This window comes from Neoarius graeffei, chromosome 4 (genome assembly GCF_027579695.1).
Source record: "Neoarius graeffei isolate fNeoGra1 chromosome 4, fNeoGra1.pri, whole genome shotgun sequence".
NCBI lineage: Eukaryota > Metazoa > Chordata > Actinopteri > Siluriformes > Ariidae > Neoarius > Neoarius graeffei.
Window position 1 is genome coordinate 38,404,337 of NC_083572.1, and position 16,130 is coordinate 38,420,466.

At 38.9% G+C, this 16,130-nt stretch overlaps 1 protein-coding gene across 1 annotated transcript in view; it reads right to left on the reverse strand.

The window, feature by feature from the left end:
- The window catches only part of arl8ba (ADP-ribosylation factor-like 8Ba), an 87,072-nt gene that overhangs the window by 20,333 nt on the left and 50,609 nt on the right, over nt 1–16,130 (reverse strand). Inside the window, exons 2-5 of the mRNA XM_060919221.1 lie at nt 11,742–11,822; nt 11,557–11,630; nt 1,156–1,249; nt 995–1,062 (exon numbers count right to left, since the gene is read on the reverse strand). Of these exons, the coding sequence (XP_060775204.1) occupies nt 995–1,062; nt 1,156–1,249; nt 11,557–11,630; nt 11,742–11,822 (317 nt within the window). The remainder of the gene's footprint in view (nt 1–994; nt 1,063–1,155; nt 1,250–11,556; nt 11,631–11,741; nt 11,823–16,130) is intronic.

Here is a 16,130-nt window from a genome sequence, read left to right on the forward strand (position 1 = left end):
TGCTTTATTTTTGCATGGTGAGGTTGACATTTACATGGAATTGCCCACTACTACAATTATGGAAGAGAGCTACTTACTGTATTTTTATTATTTACCGTTTGATCTCAAACACATTAAGACGACAAGAAATTGCACTAACTTTTGACGAGGCACAACTGTGAACTGAAACACATTCCAGGTGACTACCTCATGAAGCCAGTTAATATAATCCCAATAGTGTGTAAAGTGTCAAGGTAAACAGTGGCTACTTTGAAGAATCTAAAATATGATTTTTTTAAACACTTATTTACCACATAATTCCATACATGTTTCATGTTATTTCATATTTTTGATGCCTTCAGTATTGTTCTACAATGCAGAATAGTCAAAATACAGAAAAACCTATGAAATGAGTAAAGGTGTCCAAACTTCTGACTGGTACTGTATATTCATTGGTCATTTTCAGGTGCATCTTCCATACAAGTGTAACCTGTAAGAATAGTGACTGTAGCTCCTGAGTGGAGCACAGTTTAGCAGTGATTCTCAACTCCCTTTTTTACTGGAAAGTGTTTTGGCATCTGTGTGTTATGTGCAACAGCAACCTCCCTGGTTCTATGCATAGTGTATTTTTTAGGGCCACTTTAACGCTTTAGTCCACCTTCATCTTTTTCACGTACAAATTGTGCTAACTGCATTGTAACCCTTCACTACATTTAGACACATTTAATCGGTGGACAATTCTCAACTAAGCAATGGCACTGAGGTTTTTACTAACTCCAACGTCACAATGGTAACTGAAAGAATGGGTAGAGGGATACAGACAAACTGCCTGTAACAACATACGACACTCAGTGATCGTATAACTATAAAGGGCAGACATTTTGTAGGTGTATCAGTGCTAATGAATGTAGGCATAAGCTGTGAGAACCTAATACAGTGTCTACTGAACAGATACATGAAGCCAATGTTAAAGCTGTTTCAGAGTCATTTCAAAAGTAATTGATAAAATACTTACATTTTTTCAATAAGCTGTTTCTCATCCAGCGCATTAGGTAAATCCCTCTTGTTACCAAGTACCAATACCTGAAATACAAGCATTTTAAAAGATTAAGAGCTTGGCCTGTAGCAGAATACTGAAAGGTGTTTTCGTTGTAGGGAATGCAGAATAGGACTTACAGGGATTCCTTGTAACTGTGGTTTGTCTAACAGGTTATGCAGCTCATTTCTGGAAGCTTCTACTTTGTCTCGATCTGCTGCATCCACCATGTACCTTTTGTCGGAAAATAAGACATTGTAATGTGTCTGGATTGGCAAATTTTTTAAGTACATTAAATTCAGCTTCTCAGATTTGTCAGAATAATGAATGATAAATACGCATTCATATCACTTCTGTCAGTATTTTTTTAATTGCCAACTCATGTTCTCTTATGGCGAATTTTCAAAGTCAAAATTACAACCCCGATTCCAAAAAAGTTGGGACAAAGTACAAATTGTAAATAAAAACGGAATGTAATAATTTACAAAATCTCAAAAACTGATATTGTATTCACAATAGAACAGACAACATATCAAAATGTTGAAAGTGAGACACTTTGAAATTTCATGCCAAATATTGAAATTTCATGACAGCAAAACACATCAAAAAAGTTGGGACAGGGGCAATAAGGCTACATTTACATTAGACCGTATCTGTCTCGTTTTCTTCGCGGATTCACTCTCCGTTTACATTAAACCGCCTGGAAACGGGAATCCACCAGCGTCCACGTATTCAATCCAGATCGTGTCAGCTCCGGTGCTGTGTAAACATTCAGAATACGCGGATACGCTGTGCTGAGCTCTAGCTGGCGTCTCATTGGACAACGTCACTGTGACATCCACCTTCCTGATTCGCTGGCGTTGGTCATGTGACGCGACTGCTGAAAAACGGCGCGGACTTCCGCCTTGTATCACCTTTCATTAAAAAGAGTATAAAAGTATGAAAATACTGCAAATACTGATGCAAATACTGCCCATTGTGTAGTTATGATTGTCTTTAGGCTTGCCATCCTTCCACTTGCAAGTGGTAAGTGATGTGCGCTGGGATCACACACACAGCGGCTTAGTCCCGAATCACAGCACCCTCCAGAGGGCACTCGCTGTTCAGGGCGGAGTGATTTGGAGCGCAGGATGCCTGCGGAGCTGAGCGTATCCGTGTATTGGTATTGCTGTGTGCACGCAAATTGTGTACTGGTGTTGCTGTGTGCACACTAATCGTTTTAAAAACGTTAATCTGATGATCTGCTGATACGGTCTAATGTAAACATGGGCTAAGAGGCTGGAAAAGTTAAAGGTACAAAAAAGGAACAGCTGGAGGACAAAATTGCAACTCATTAGGTCAATTGGCAATAGGTCATTAACATGACTGGGGATAAAAAGAGCATCTTGGAGTGGCAGCGGCTCTCAGAAGTAAAGATGGGAAGAGGATCACCAATCCCCCTAATTCTGCACCGACAAATAGTGGAGCAATATCAGAAAGGAGTTCAACAGTGTAAAACTGCAAAGAGTTTGAACATATCATCTACAGTGCACATCATCAAAAGATTCAGAGAATCTGGAAGAATCTCTGTGCATAAGGGTCAAGGCTGGAAAACCATACTGGGTGCCCATGATCTTCGAGCCCTTAGACGGCACTGCATCACATACAGGCATGCTTCGGCATTGGAAAATCACAAAATGGGCTCAGGAATATTTCCAGAGAACATTATCTGTGAACACAATTCACCGTGCCATCCGCCGTTGCCAGCTAAAACTCTATAGTTCAAAGAAGCCGCCGTATCTAAACGTGATCCAGAAGCACAGATGTCTTCTCTGGGCCAAGGCTCATTTAAAATGGACTGTGGCAAAGTGGAAAACTCTTCTGTGGTCAGACGAATCAAAATTTGAAGTTCTTTATAGAAATCAGGGACGCCGTGTCATTCGGACTAAAGAGGAGAAGGACAACCCAAGTTATCAGCGCTCAGTTCAGAAGCCTGCATCTCTGACGATATGGGGTTGCATTAGTGCGTGTGGCATGGGCAGCTTACACATCTGGAAAGACACCATCAATGCTGAAAAGTATATCCAGGTTCTAGAGCAACATATGCTCCCATCCAGACGACGTCTCTTTCAGGGAAGACCTTACATTTTCCAACATGACAATGCCAAACCACATACTGCATCAATTACAGCATCATGGCTGCGTAGGAGGGGGGTCTGGGTACTGAACTGGCCAGCCTGCAGTCCAGATCTTTCACCCATAGAAAACATTTGGCGCATCATAAAACGGAAGATATGACAAAAAAGACCCAAGACAGTTGAGCAACTAGAATCCTACATTAGACAAGAATGGGTTAACATTCCTATCCCTAAACTTGAGCAACTTGTTGCCTCAGTCCCCAGACGTTTACAGTCTGTTGTAAAGAGAAAAGGGGATGTCTCACAGTGGTAAACATGGCCTTGTCCCAACTTTGAGATGTGGTGATGTCATGAAATTCAAAAATCACCTAATTTTTTTCTTTAAATGATGCATTTTCTCAGTTTAAACATTTGATATGTCATCTATGTTTTATTCTGAATAAAATATGGAATTTTGAAACTTCCATATCATTGCATTCCGTTTTTATTTATAATTTGTACTTTGTCCCAACTTTTTTGGAATCGGGGTTGAAATTATTAGTCAGCAAATACTTCAAAGAATATCCCAAACTGAAAAATGCTGCTTGCAGAAGTATTCAACCCCATAGGTTCTGGAAACCCCAGATGAAAAAGTACTGTCTTAATAATGACAACTGATCTTCAATTTCAATTGGTCTTCACTTGTGAAATATTAAAACGACTCCAATTTTCGGGACAAAAAACACCTTAGTTAAACTGTCACTGAAGAGACTGTTCGTATGAAGGAAAAGGATGAAAATTAAGGACTAAAAAGTATTCTAATGTTCATTAGAGTAATTCCGTGCCAAATCACCAGATTTTAGAGAAAGTTCCCGACTGACCATCTCAGATTTTGTTCGTATTTTTTTTTATTTTAATGTCCTTGTAACTAATAATTACTGTGCAAAATTTTAGGCCAATATCTCCACTAGTTTCGGAGATATTAAGCCTTCAAAAAGGGGGCATGGCCCCATATTTAGCATAAAAACAAGTGTTACAATCAAACATCCATAGTTTGATGGCTAATAACCTTTGAACTGATCAAACTAAATGGTTCAAATTTTCACACATGATTCTTTGATATAATAAGGCTATGTACACAGAAGGAGAGCTTTGTATGTGACATATTTGCAGATTTATGGCGTGCCAAATATGGCTTCCTGGAATGCACATTTGTCCACGGTAGCACTTTCGGCTCTATATATCTCCAGATTTAATGAGACCAGATGTCGGATTCTTTTTAATATATGAGACATGTTATAGTACTATCAGGAAAACATGTTATATCTGTGACAAAAATTATACTTGTCTCGTATATAGGCCCCTAAAAATGGAAAAAAGCTTGTCGCGTCTGTATTTTCAATGCTTATAGCAAAAATCTGACAAGGTCTACCAGAAAACAAATTAGATCAGTGAAAAGAGCACGGTCTAATTGATATGTACCAAATATGAAGTTGGTGCTGTGAAGAAAACTATTTTATTCAAGCTGTTGAATATACAAGGTTTTATGACATGCGAAAATGCCATTCACAAGGTTACATCACATGCTACATCATTATTAATTCAAATTCTCTTGACTATACATATGTAGTATATTTGTAAACATGATAAATGATTTACAAATCTCACAAAAGTCAATTACACAAATTTAATTCTATTTATGTAGACTTAGCATGTCTATTTGAAGCATTTGAATAACTGGTCAATTTCTTTCACCACACCAGATGGAACTACATATTGTCTACCAGTTTATGTGATGATTGGTGCATCTATGATCTTTATGATGTGCATCAGTGGAACCCAACAGATAACTTCTCTTCTGGGCCAACTGTAAGACTTTCCAGGACCATGAGGGTGCATAAATTGTATTTGCACATCCTGTTCCTCCTCCGATATTGCAGATATTACCAATCCACCATTGCTGGTCATACAAACATGCGACATATTTTCCTGGGATCATGTCTGACAGGGTGTAACCTTTCACATCATCTACAACCTGGGGATGAGTGCCACTCATGTCCAAAATGAAGCTTGGTCCACCAGAGACACTACTGATCTGCAACTGGCTCTCTGAGATAGGAACAAATGAGTGGATATCCCTTGTTCCTGGTACTGTTGGGGACTTTGAAAGCCTCTTCTGAAGAACTTTACCATTGCTTGTTACTTCCCCCTTTTCAGTCCAAATGAAATGGATGTTTTTTTCTGCCCACACAGAGATCTTGTGGTGTCAGTATGTGTTGTGAAGTAACTGCCTCTAAGTTGTGTAACCTTTATAGGTCAACATGTCAACATGTGATGACCGAGAGTATAAAAACTTTTCTTTAACTTACCATAACTAGGTTTTATGCTATGTTTTAATCATTAAATTACAGATCTGTTTTTGATAAACATGCAATTAATTTAACATATTTAGAATCTATAAAAAATGTTTAATTTTGATATATAAATGCATGCATACTGATTAAGTTAAACATTCAATTTAAGCAAGTTGTTACTCTGGTACATAGTCGACCCTCCATTCCAAAATAATTTTTCTGAAATTTTTGTTCGTTAATAAATTAATTAAAAAATTTAAACATGTCATTTTATTAGGGAGCTTCAAATGAGGTCAATGCTGATCAGTCAATAAACCACGAACATACATTTATACCACTATATAAAATGATGAATATGCTAACTCCATGTGACCTGTCTATCTTCAAGACAAAAATTCGCCTATTAATATTTATCTGAGTAATTAGTACACTAGGCTTCTCATATTTCCCAGCCTGAGCTACCCTATCATATGGTTAGTGAAAGTGTACACTGAACTTCATCCCTCAAAGTAAAACTAGGTCATGCAAAGTGATTTCATGTCAGTGTCCTTGACCTCATGAATACTGACCTAATTAAAAAGTCAGCTGCACATCCTTGACCTTTCCCAAACAGAAATCTATAATGGATCATTAACTAGGATTAAAATCCTAGGAGGAGTTTTGTGCCAAAAGGAAAGAGCGGAAGAACGAAAAGAATAATAAGAAACCGTGCAATTACAATGTATTTTGCCTTTTAGAAGGCAAAATACAATGATGTAGCATGTGATGTAACCTTGTGAATGGCATTTTCGCATGTCTTAAAACCTTCTATATTCAACAGCTTGAATGAAATGGTTTTCTTCACAGCACCAACTTCATATTCAGTACATATAACAATTAGACCTTGTTCTTTTCACTGATCCAATTTGTTCTCTGGTAGACCTTGTCAGATATTTGCTATAAAAGCATTCAAAATACAGACGTGACAAGCTTTTTTCCATTTTTAGGGGCCTATATATATATATATATATATATATATATATATATATATATATATATATATATATATATATATGAGAAGTAGGGCTGCACAATTAATCGAATTTAATCGAAAATCGCGATTTTGGCTGCCACGATGAAATTAAATGAAAATCGCGATTTATTTCCATTTAAAATGCAGGCTCTGCTGCATAGCTGATCAAGCACTTTTTGACCAGTACTCCGCCAAACCATTAGGGGGCGAACCGAGGCATGTAAGGTTTCATTATTCCTCCTAAATAAGCAAGCAAGCTACTGCAGTGTTGCCAGATTGGGCGGTTTCCCGCCTAATTGGGCGGTTTTAAGTGCATTTTGGCAGGTTTTGAACATATTTTGGGCTGGAAAACGTCAGCAGTATCTGGCAACACTGGAAGTGCGCAGAGCTTCAGTGCAGCGGTATCTTCTTCAAGGGGTGATAGCGTGAGAGTAGGTAACAGATTGAGGGTGAGAGAGAAAAACTAACTATGTTGGAACAACAGACTATTTAGCACTGGAGGCAATGTTGTGACCTGCCTTCGCTCATGTTTAAAGCCAGAGCATGTTGACAGGCTGGTCTTTCTAGCTAAAAACTTGTAGGCCTCAGTATAAATGCTATGTAATTGTTGCAACTGAGTTTTCAGTTCCTTCATTCCTTTGGTAATTTCTTGGATAAATTTCATTTGTTTGTCATTTGGAAATCAGAATTTCTCTTTTAAAATTTCATTCTGCACTGAAAGCTGTTCATATTGTTTGTTTGAATATAGTGAAATAAAATTTAAGTGATTTCCCTAACATCAAGAATAATCGTGATTATCATTTTTTCCATAATCATGCAGCCCTAGAGACAAGTATAATTTTTGTCATAAATATAACGTTTTCCTGATAGTACTGTAACATGTCTCATATATTAAAAAGAATCCGACATCTGGTGTCATTAAATCTGGAGATATAGAGAGCCGAAAGTGCTACCGTGGACAAATGCGCATTCCAGGAAGCCATATTTGGCACGCCATAAATCTGCAAATATGTCACATACAAAGCTCTCCTTCTGTGTACAGAGCCTTATTACATATCAAAGAATCATGTGTGCGAATTTGAACCATTTAGTGTGAACAGTTCAAAAGTTATGAGCCATCAAACTATGGATGTTTGATTGCAGCACTTGTTTTTATGCCAAATATGGGGCCACGCCCCCTTTTTGAAGGCTTAATATCTCCGAAACTAGTGGAGATATTGGCCTAAAATTTCACACAGTAATTATTAGTTACAAGGGCATCAAAATAAAAAATTATGAAGCAAATCTGAGATGGTAAGTCGGGAGCCTTCTGGTGATTTGGCACAGAATTACCCTGAACTTAAAAGCTAAGGTGTTAGCTGTATGGGAGGGCATCTACAAATAAATTATTGTTCAAGATGAGCCACATGAAAGTACAAAGGTGGCGCAGTGAAAAGTTTTTGATGCGGTGTGACCAAGATTGAGAAACTTTTTTTTTTTCTGATTGAGAAACTATTTGGGTATGTTTCAAAGCATCGTGTGTGGTGCAGAATGAACACAGGCCGTACTTAACATCATCCCTACACTGAAATACGGTGATGACAGCATCATGTTCTGGAGATGCTTTTCCTCCTGAGAACCTGAGCTTCTAGTTAAAACTGAAGGGAAAACCGAAAGAGAAAGATACAGGGGGATTACAAGAGAACCTGCTTCAGTTTCGAGGGGGGGTAATATCCTGAAGCTTTTAGCAGCACACAGGTTCCAACCACAAGGCGAAAACAACGTGGGTATGGTTAAAAACAAAAAGTTCAGTGTTCTACAGGGGCCAAGTCAAAAGTCTAGAGACGAATCCCATCACCACTCTGTGGCTCGGTTTGAAAACTGCAGTCAAACCATTCAACCTGAAGAACCTGGAGCAAATCTGCCAGAAAGAAATGTGCAAAACTCCATGTGCAAAGCTGGTGGGAACGTCTCCCAACAGACTTTAAGCTGGTATTGCAATAAAAGGTGGTTCTACCGAGGACGAGTCTGAAGGGGTTGAATACTTATGCAAGCAATATTTTTTAGTTTCTAATCCTTCTTTTAAAGATCTGCTAATATATAATGAATTTTAACTTTTAAAATTTACTTTAAGAGCATACTGGTTTGCAATATAAATACTGGCTGGAACAATCTGTATACACATTACTGCCAGTCACACATCAGCTATATAGTTTGAGAACAGGAACCAAAAATCATTTTTCATATGAGGCATTTTCTTCTGAATAGTATCGCTAAGTATATAGTACCAACAAAAGATTATGATACACCTCTTAGAAATGCTTCCCCCCCATGTTTTACATTAGTTTGTTCTTTTATTTATATATAAATGGCATATTTGTGTGTATATACATTTAACAGTTATTCCACTCACTCAATCATGCATAGCTTATAGCCAACTCAGCGCTACACACCTCGTTGGCCATCAGCTCACGTACAACCCGATTTCGTGGAATAACTGTTAAAACACACACACGAGTACCAGTCAAAAGTTCAGACACGGTCTATCCATTCATATCCTTTTCCGTATTTTGACTATTTTCTACACTGCAGGACAATACTGAAAAACTACAGTTAGGTCCATAAATATTTGGACAGAGACAACATTTTTCTAATTTTGGTTCTGTACATTACCACAATGAATTGTGAACAAAACAATTCAGATGCAGTTGAAGTTCAGACTTTCAGCTTTAATTCAGTGGGTTGAACAAAATGATTGCATAAAAATGTGAGGAACTAAAGCACTTTTTAAACACAATCCCTTCATTTCAGGGGCTCAAAAGTAATTGAACAAATTAAATAATCTCATCTCATCTCATTATCTCTAGCCGCTTTATCCTGTACTACAGGGTCGCAGGCAAGCTGGAGCCTATCCCAGCTGACTACGGGCGAAAGGCGGGGTACACCCTGGACAAGTCGCCAGGTCATCACAGGGCTGACACATAGACACAGACAACCATTCACACTCACATTCACACCTACGGTCAATTTAGAGTCACCAGTTAACCTAACCTGCATGTCTTTGGACTGTGGGGGAAACCGGAGCACCCGGAGGAAACCCACGCAGACACGGGGAGAACATGCAAACTCCACACAGAAAGGCCCTCGCCGGCCCCGGGGCTCGAACCCAGGACCTTCTTGCTGTGAGGCGACAGCGCTAACCACTACACCACCGTGCCGCCCCAAATTAAATAATTGTAAATAAAATGTTCATTTCTAATACTTGGTTGAAAACCCTTTGTTGGCAATGACTGCCTAAAGTCTTGAACTCATGGGCATCACCAGACGCTGTGTTTCCTCCTTTTTAATGCTCTGCCAGGCCTTTACTGTAGCGGTTTTCAGTTGCTGTTTGTTTGTGGGCCTTTCTGTCTGACGTTTAGTCTTTAACAAGTGAAATGCATGCTCAACTGGGTTGAGATCAAGTGACTGACTTGGCCATTCAAGAATATTCCACTTCTTTGCTTTAATAAACTCCTGGGTTGCTTTGGCTTTATGTTTTGGGTCATTGTCCATCTGTATTATGAAACGCTGACCAATCAGTTTGGCTGGATTTGAGCACACAGTATGTCTCTGAATACCTCAGAATTCATCCGGCTGCTTCTGTCCTGTGTCACATCATCAATAAACACTAGTGACACAGTGCCACTGGCAGCCATGCATGCCCAAGCCATCACACTCTTCCGCCATGTTTTACAGATGATGTGGTATGCTTTGGATCATGAGCTGTACCACGCCTTTGCCATACTTTTTTCTTTCCATCATTCTGGTAGAGGTTGATCTTGGTTTCATCTGTCCAAAGAATGTTCTTCCAGAACTGTGCTGGCTTTTTTTAGATGTTTTTTAGCAAAGTCCAATCTAGCCTTTTTATTCTTGAGGCTTATGAGTGGCTTGCACCGTGCAGTGAACCCTCTGTATTTACTTTCATGCAGTCTTCTCTTTCTGGTAGATTTGGATATTGATACGCCTACCTCCTGGAGAGTGTTGTTCACTTGGTTGGCTGTTGTGAAGGGGTTTCTCTTTACCATGGAAATTATTCTGCGATCATCCACCACTGTTGTCTTCTGTCGGCATCCAGGTCTTTTTGCATTGATGAGTTCACCAGTGCTTTCTTTCTTTCTCAGGATGTAACAAACTGTAGATTTTGCCACTCCTAATATTGTAGCAATTTCTCGGATGTTTTTTTTCTGTTTTCGCAGCTTAAGGATGGCTTGTTTCACCTGCATGGAGAGCTCCTTTGCCCGCATGTTTTCTTCACAGCAAAATCTTCCAAATGCAAGCACCACACCTCAAATCAACTCCAGGCCTTTTATCTGCTTAATTCAGAATGACATAACGAAGGAATTGCCCACACCTGCCCATGAAATAGCCTTTGAGTCAATTGTCCAATTACTTTTGGTCCCTTTAAAAACAGGGTGGCACATGTTAAGGAGCTGAAACTCCTAAACCCTTCATCCAATTTTAATGTGGATACCCTCAAATGAAAGCTGAAAGTCTGGACTTTATGTCCATGTCCATTACATAACTATAACTTGAATAGGTTTCAGTAAACAGGTAAAAAAAAACAATTTGTGTATATGGACCTAACTGTATGAAATAACATATGGAACGTACATGGAATTATGTGGTAAACAAAAGTTTCATATTTTAGATTTCTTCAAAGTAGCCACCGTTTACCTTGATGACACTTTGCACACTACTGACATTATTTTAACCAGCTTCATGAGGGAGTCACCTGGAATGCTCTTTAACAGGTGCCTCATCAGAAGGTAATTCGTGCAATTTCTTGCCTTCTTAATGTGATTGTAAATAATAAAAATACAGTAAATAGCCCTGTCCCACAACTGTAGTAATCCATGTCATGTCAAGAACTGCTCAACTAAATAGAGAGAAATGATATCATTACTTTAAGTGTCTTTTAATTAATAATTTAAAAAAAAAAAAAAAAAAAAAAAACTGTATTAGAAGTCATGTTCAAACCTTTGACTGGTAGTGTAATGTAATTATAAATAAGATATAAAAATGCGCATGCATGGATATGAGGGAAGAACATCAGGAACTCACACTATGGCGTTTACTCCTCGACAGTACCGTTCCCACATGCTCCTAAACCTGGGTTGTCCCCCTATATCCCAGATCTGGAAGAAGGACATATCAGATGAGACTGCAGCATACAGATTAGAAGTCCTTGATGTGCACATACATCAAAATAGGAGTTGTCACAGGACACAGGAAGCAGGAAACTATACCTTAATTGTGACGTTTCCTTTTGTGACTTTTCGCATGTTGAATCCAACTGTTGGAATCATGTCTTCACTGAATTGTCCAGACTAAAAATTAAATTTTGGGGGGGGGGGGGGGGGGGGGGGGGGGGAGAGAGAATAAAACCATTAAAATATATATTTCCTTTCTAGTCACAGGTTACATTTAAGACTTGTATTTAAGTTTTGTTTCTCTGTTGACTTAGATTCATGATTAACTTTTGTATTATCCATCGCTTCTGTGGTGAACATACTATAAACTGCAAGCGACAAAGGGCCCACTTATCTCAAACATGAAATCAACATGACTTAATTTCATCTCACAAAACCTCTTTCTGAGGCTGAATGATGATCATATCTGTATCCAGTTAGCGTAGAGGTACACATGATCAGGAAGAAGAAGTGCTTCTCTGCATTTTTTTATGCTGCAAAATTAAAGCGAATTAGCAATAATCAAAATCCTCAATCTTAGACATGTATGCATAGTACTGTAAAAGGTAGGTCTCTGGATGATTCGTCTGTAGCAACCACACTGCAGTCAATACAATAGTAACGAGGATTACAGTTTTCAGTACCTTTTCTGAGGTTGAACAGTTCTTATCTTTAGAATACTGAAACATGTTTATAAGCCATATCATGTGAAGATGGAGTTTCAATTCTGATGTGCATGCATCGTAACATTTCATAGTACACGAACACTATACAGAGCCAAAGTATGTGGACACCTGACCATCCTACCCATATGTCCTTGTTGAACATCACATTCCATTGGCATTAACACAGAGTGAGTCCTCTCTGCTGCCATAACAGCCTCCACTCTTCTGGGAAGGCTTCTCACTAGATTTAAGAACATGACTGTGGGGATTTCTGCCCAACAAAAGTTTCAGTTCACCCAAAAACGTTCAGTCAGATTGAGATGAAGGCTCTGTACAGGTCGATCCAGTTCACAGGGTGTCTACAGGTTTGTCCAAGTTAAATTTAAGACTCAAGACCATGTTCCAAAAAAAATTAAGACCAAATCTAAAGTCACGCAAAAACGTACTCTTTTGAAAAAAAAAAAAAAACTATATAATTTAATGTAACTTATTGTTCTTGTAAACATTCACCAGAAAACACTATTCTAGTAGAAGTACTTCATTTCTTTTCCTTGACAGGCATTCACACACTCAGAACACAATATAAGGATAGGATAAACTTGTAACTATGTGACAATCAGAATGCAGTCACAATGTTTGAATCCAAGGCCATCCTTAAAAAAAAATACGTTTCCTGTCCACCGGGTGAGCAAAAAAAAAAATTTCAGTAGGGAGGGAGGGATTTTTTTTTAATGGCTGGATAAGAAAATCGCAATGCTGTGTTTGCTTTTTCTTTCAGTACTTTTTTATTACAAAAGCAGACACATTTAATAAAATGACAGTTAAATCAACTGAAACTTGTACAAAAACTTTAAGTTAGCATTTTAAATGCTGACTGCAACATTTGCAAAACTTTTACAAAGGTACTTAAAATGTCCGACACACTGACTTTTTGTAGTTCTAAATCGAGCGTTAGGCCTAGTTCGGATGAAATTACACTATTAAAATGATCACTGAATGATTTGTTTTTCTGAATCTTTACTATTTTGTTGTTCGCTAGAATACCATTTTGCGATTTCACACTTAAGCAAATGTTTGAAAACTCCGGATCTCCTTCCTTCATGGTGGCTGCCATTTTTTTGTGCCGCACGGCGCATGTGCAGAGCTGATTCGACAGGGCTTTCCACAAGCGCTGGCTGCCGGCCATACAGCCGACTACACAATTAACTCCAGCCGGCTACTTTAATGACTATTATTTTTGTAGCCACAGGCTCTAAATATTAATTTTTGATTTTAATAAAATTAAATGCTTATCTAACGGACTGACAATGTCAAACTGAACCGCACTCATTTAAGTTGTGATTCATGCTGTTTGTACCGATCATAATCACAAATTCCCCGCTGACTTCGTTGATCAAGGGAGAGTAACTCATCCGCGGCCCCGACATGCGGTGTGTGCGCGCGCACTCGGCAGAGGCAGTAGTGTGTCGGGGCCGTCGGAGGCGACATCAGAGGGAACAGAAGCAGAGATGATGCTTATTGTGTCTCCAGTAAACCAGTCTTCTCTCATTCAATTACGTGCTGGCATCAAAAGACACCGTTGGTTGTAAATGAAACCAAACAGTCATTGGAGTGTATTTGCATACACAAATGGAGAAATGTTCGCTGAGTGTGTAATTGTGTAGCCCCACTGCAGACCATTGTCGTTGTTAATTCATAGCATGCTCAGTTGCGTGAATGTGTCATGCACCGAAAATAAGAGATTTACAAGCCAGGAACGCCTCATGATGCAATACGCAAGAAAAGAAAAGATGATTTACTGCCATTTTACTTTGTATTTGAGTAAAGTGAATAAATAAATGGTCTGTGGATTTACTGCCATTTTACTTTGTATTTGAGTAAAGTGAATAAATAAATGGTCTGTGGAAAATACATTTAATCCTGGGAACTGCGTGCACAGGAGTTTATTATTAGTGATGCAGTGCTATGCATTGCAAACTATTGACTCCCATATAGGGAGCAAAGCACAGCAAACTCTTGTTCTTCCGTTTTTCATCTTCTGTACAAATTTCGATTTTAAATAACCCAATAACCGTACATCGCACACAGACAAACAATACATCAAAACGTGCGGCTCGATCGGACTCGCTATGCTATTACTTTGTTCAGCATTCTACGATTTTTTTCACGACAGTCGCGAAAAAAAAAATCACAAAATTTCCCATTCATTTTCTATGGAATTAATTGAAAAAAATCGCACATTTTCAATGTTTTTCAAACATCCAATGCTCTGGCATGCTTTCACCTAGAGACATGATTCAAACTTTAAAACGGAGGCAAAATTCTCCTGTGTGGATCTGGCATTCAACTTTTTTCCTAGGTTCTATACTTTTTGATCAGTCACAGATCAAACACCATGTGCATACCTGGAGAAATTCAGGCTTTATAATGGGTGTCTATTGCGTTACACACCAGTGGGACTCAGGAATTTAGAGTGTAGAGAGCTTGAAAAAAAAAAAGCTCTAACTTTCTCATTTAAACTGTGTTTTCAGCCACAATTTTCACTCTACACACAATTTTCTCAAAAGTAGTAGCCACACTTGTCTTGATTCACACAATGTGTCTACCTGAGCGATAGGAATTACAGTTTTTGAATGAGAAGCCTGAAAGTAAGGAGAGGACAGCCGCCCCATAGACTCCCATTATAATCCCGACAGCGTTTTGACTGCAAAATCAGAAAAGTCACTTGTTTTTAACTCGCTCTATTGTCCACATTTTTACACTAGGGACAAAAAAAACTTACATCAATGTGTTCATGGGAGCCTTGTAGCACTCAATGTGAAAGAATTTTGTGAATAGCTCCTTTCGTTTCCGTGTAAATCAGCGTTGTTCGAGGAGAGGGAACTCTGAGAAAAAGCGCTCTTTGCTTGTCACATTGTTTCTCTTCCCTGCACCTGCGAGCACCGTTACCAAGGCGACGAGCTCCACTCAGGGAGCAGAGAGGGGCGGGGCTGCTCTCTCTCTCAAACGCTAGGACTTACACAACAGATCAGGCACTGAGTGGTTGTCAAGCACGCGTGTGTCTAGCAACCGGTGGATTCGGAGCCTGCACGGTATAACTGTGAGCATTAAAAATGATTAAACTTTTTCCCCATCCAAAGTGTACCACATTTTAACGATATGACTGAGTAAAATCTCCATAAATTTAAGATTGAAGATTTAAGACCACGGGGTTTGAAATTTAAGACAATTTAAGACTTTTTAATGGCCTTATTTTAGGAAAATTAAATTTAAGACTTTTTAAGGACCCGCGGCCACCCCGAGTTCAACATCAACCTTGGCAAACCATGGCTTCATCAGACCTCGCTTTGTGTACAGGGGCATTGGTATATGTTGGAACATGTTTGGGTCCCTTACTTCTAATGAAGGAAAATCTTGAATTCATCACAAAGACATTCTAGACAAGACTGCTTAAAATTTGTGGCACCATGTATGGAAAATGGTTTGCCAAATTTGATGTGGAAGAAACTGAGTGGCCTGCAAAGAGCCTTGACCTTAACCTCACTGAACACTTTTGGGATGAACTGGAACGCTGACTGCATGCCATGTCTTCTCACTTTACATCAGTGTCCAACCTCACGAGTGCTTTTATGGCTGAAAGGGCAAATCCCAACAGCCACATTCCAAAACCTACTGGAAAGCCTTTGCAGAACAGTGGAGGCTGATGTAAAAGCAAAGGAGTAGGGGACTAAAATCATGTTAGTGCCCATGGTTTTGGAATGGGCACATATAGGTGGAAGGA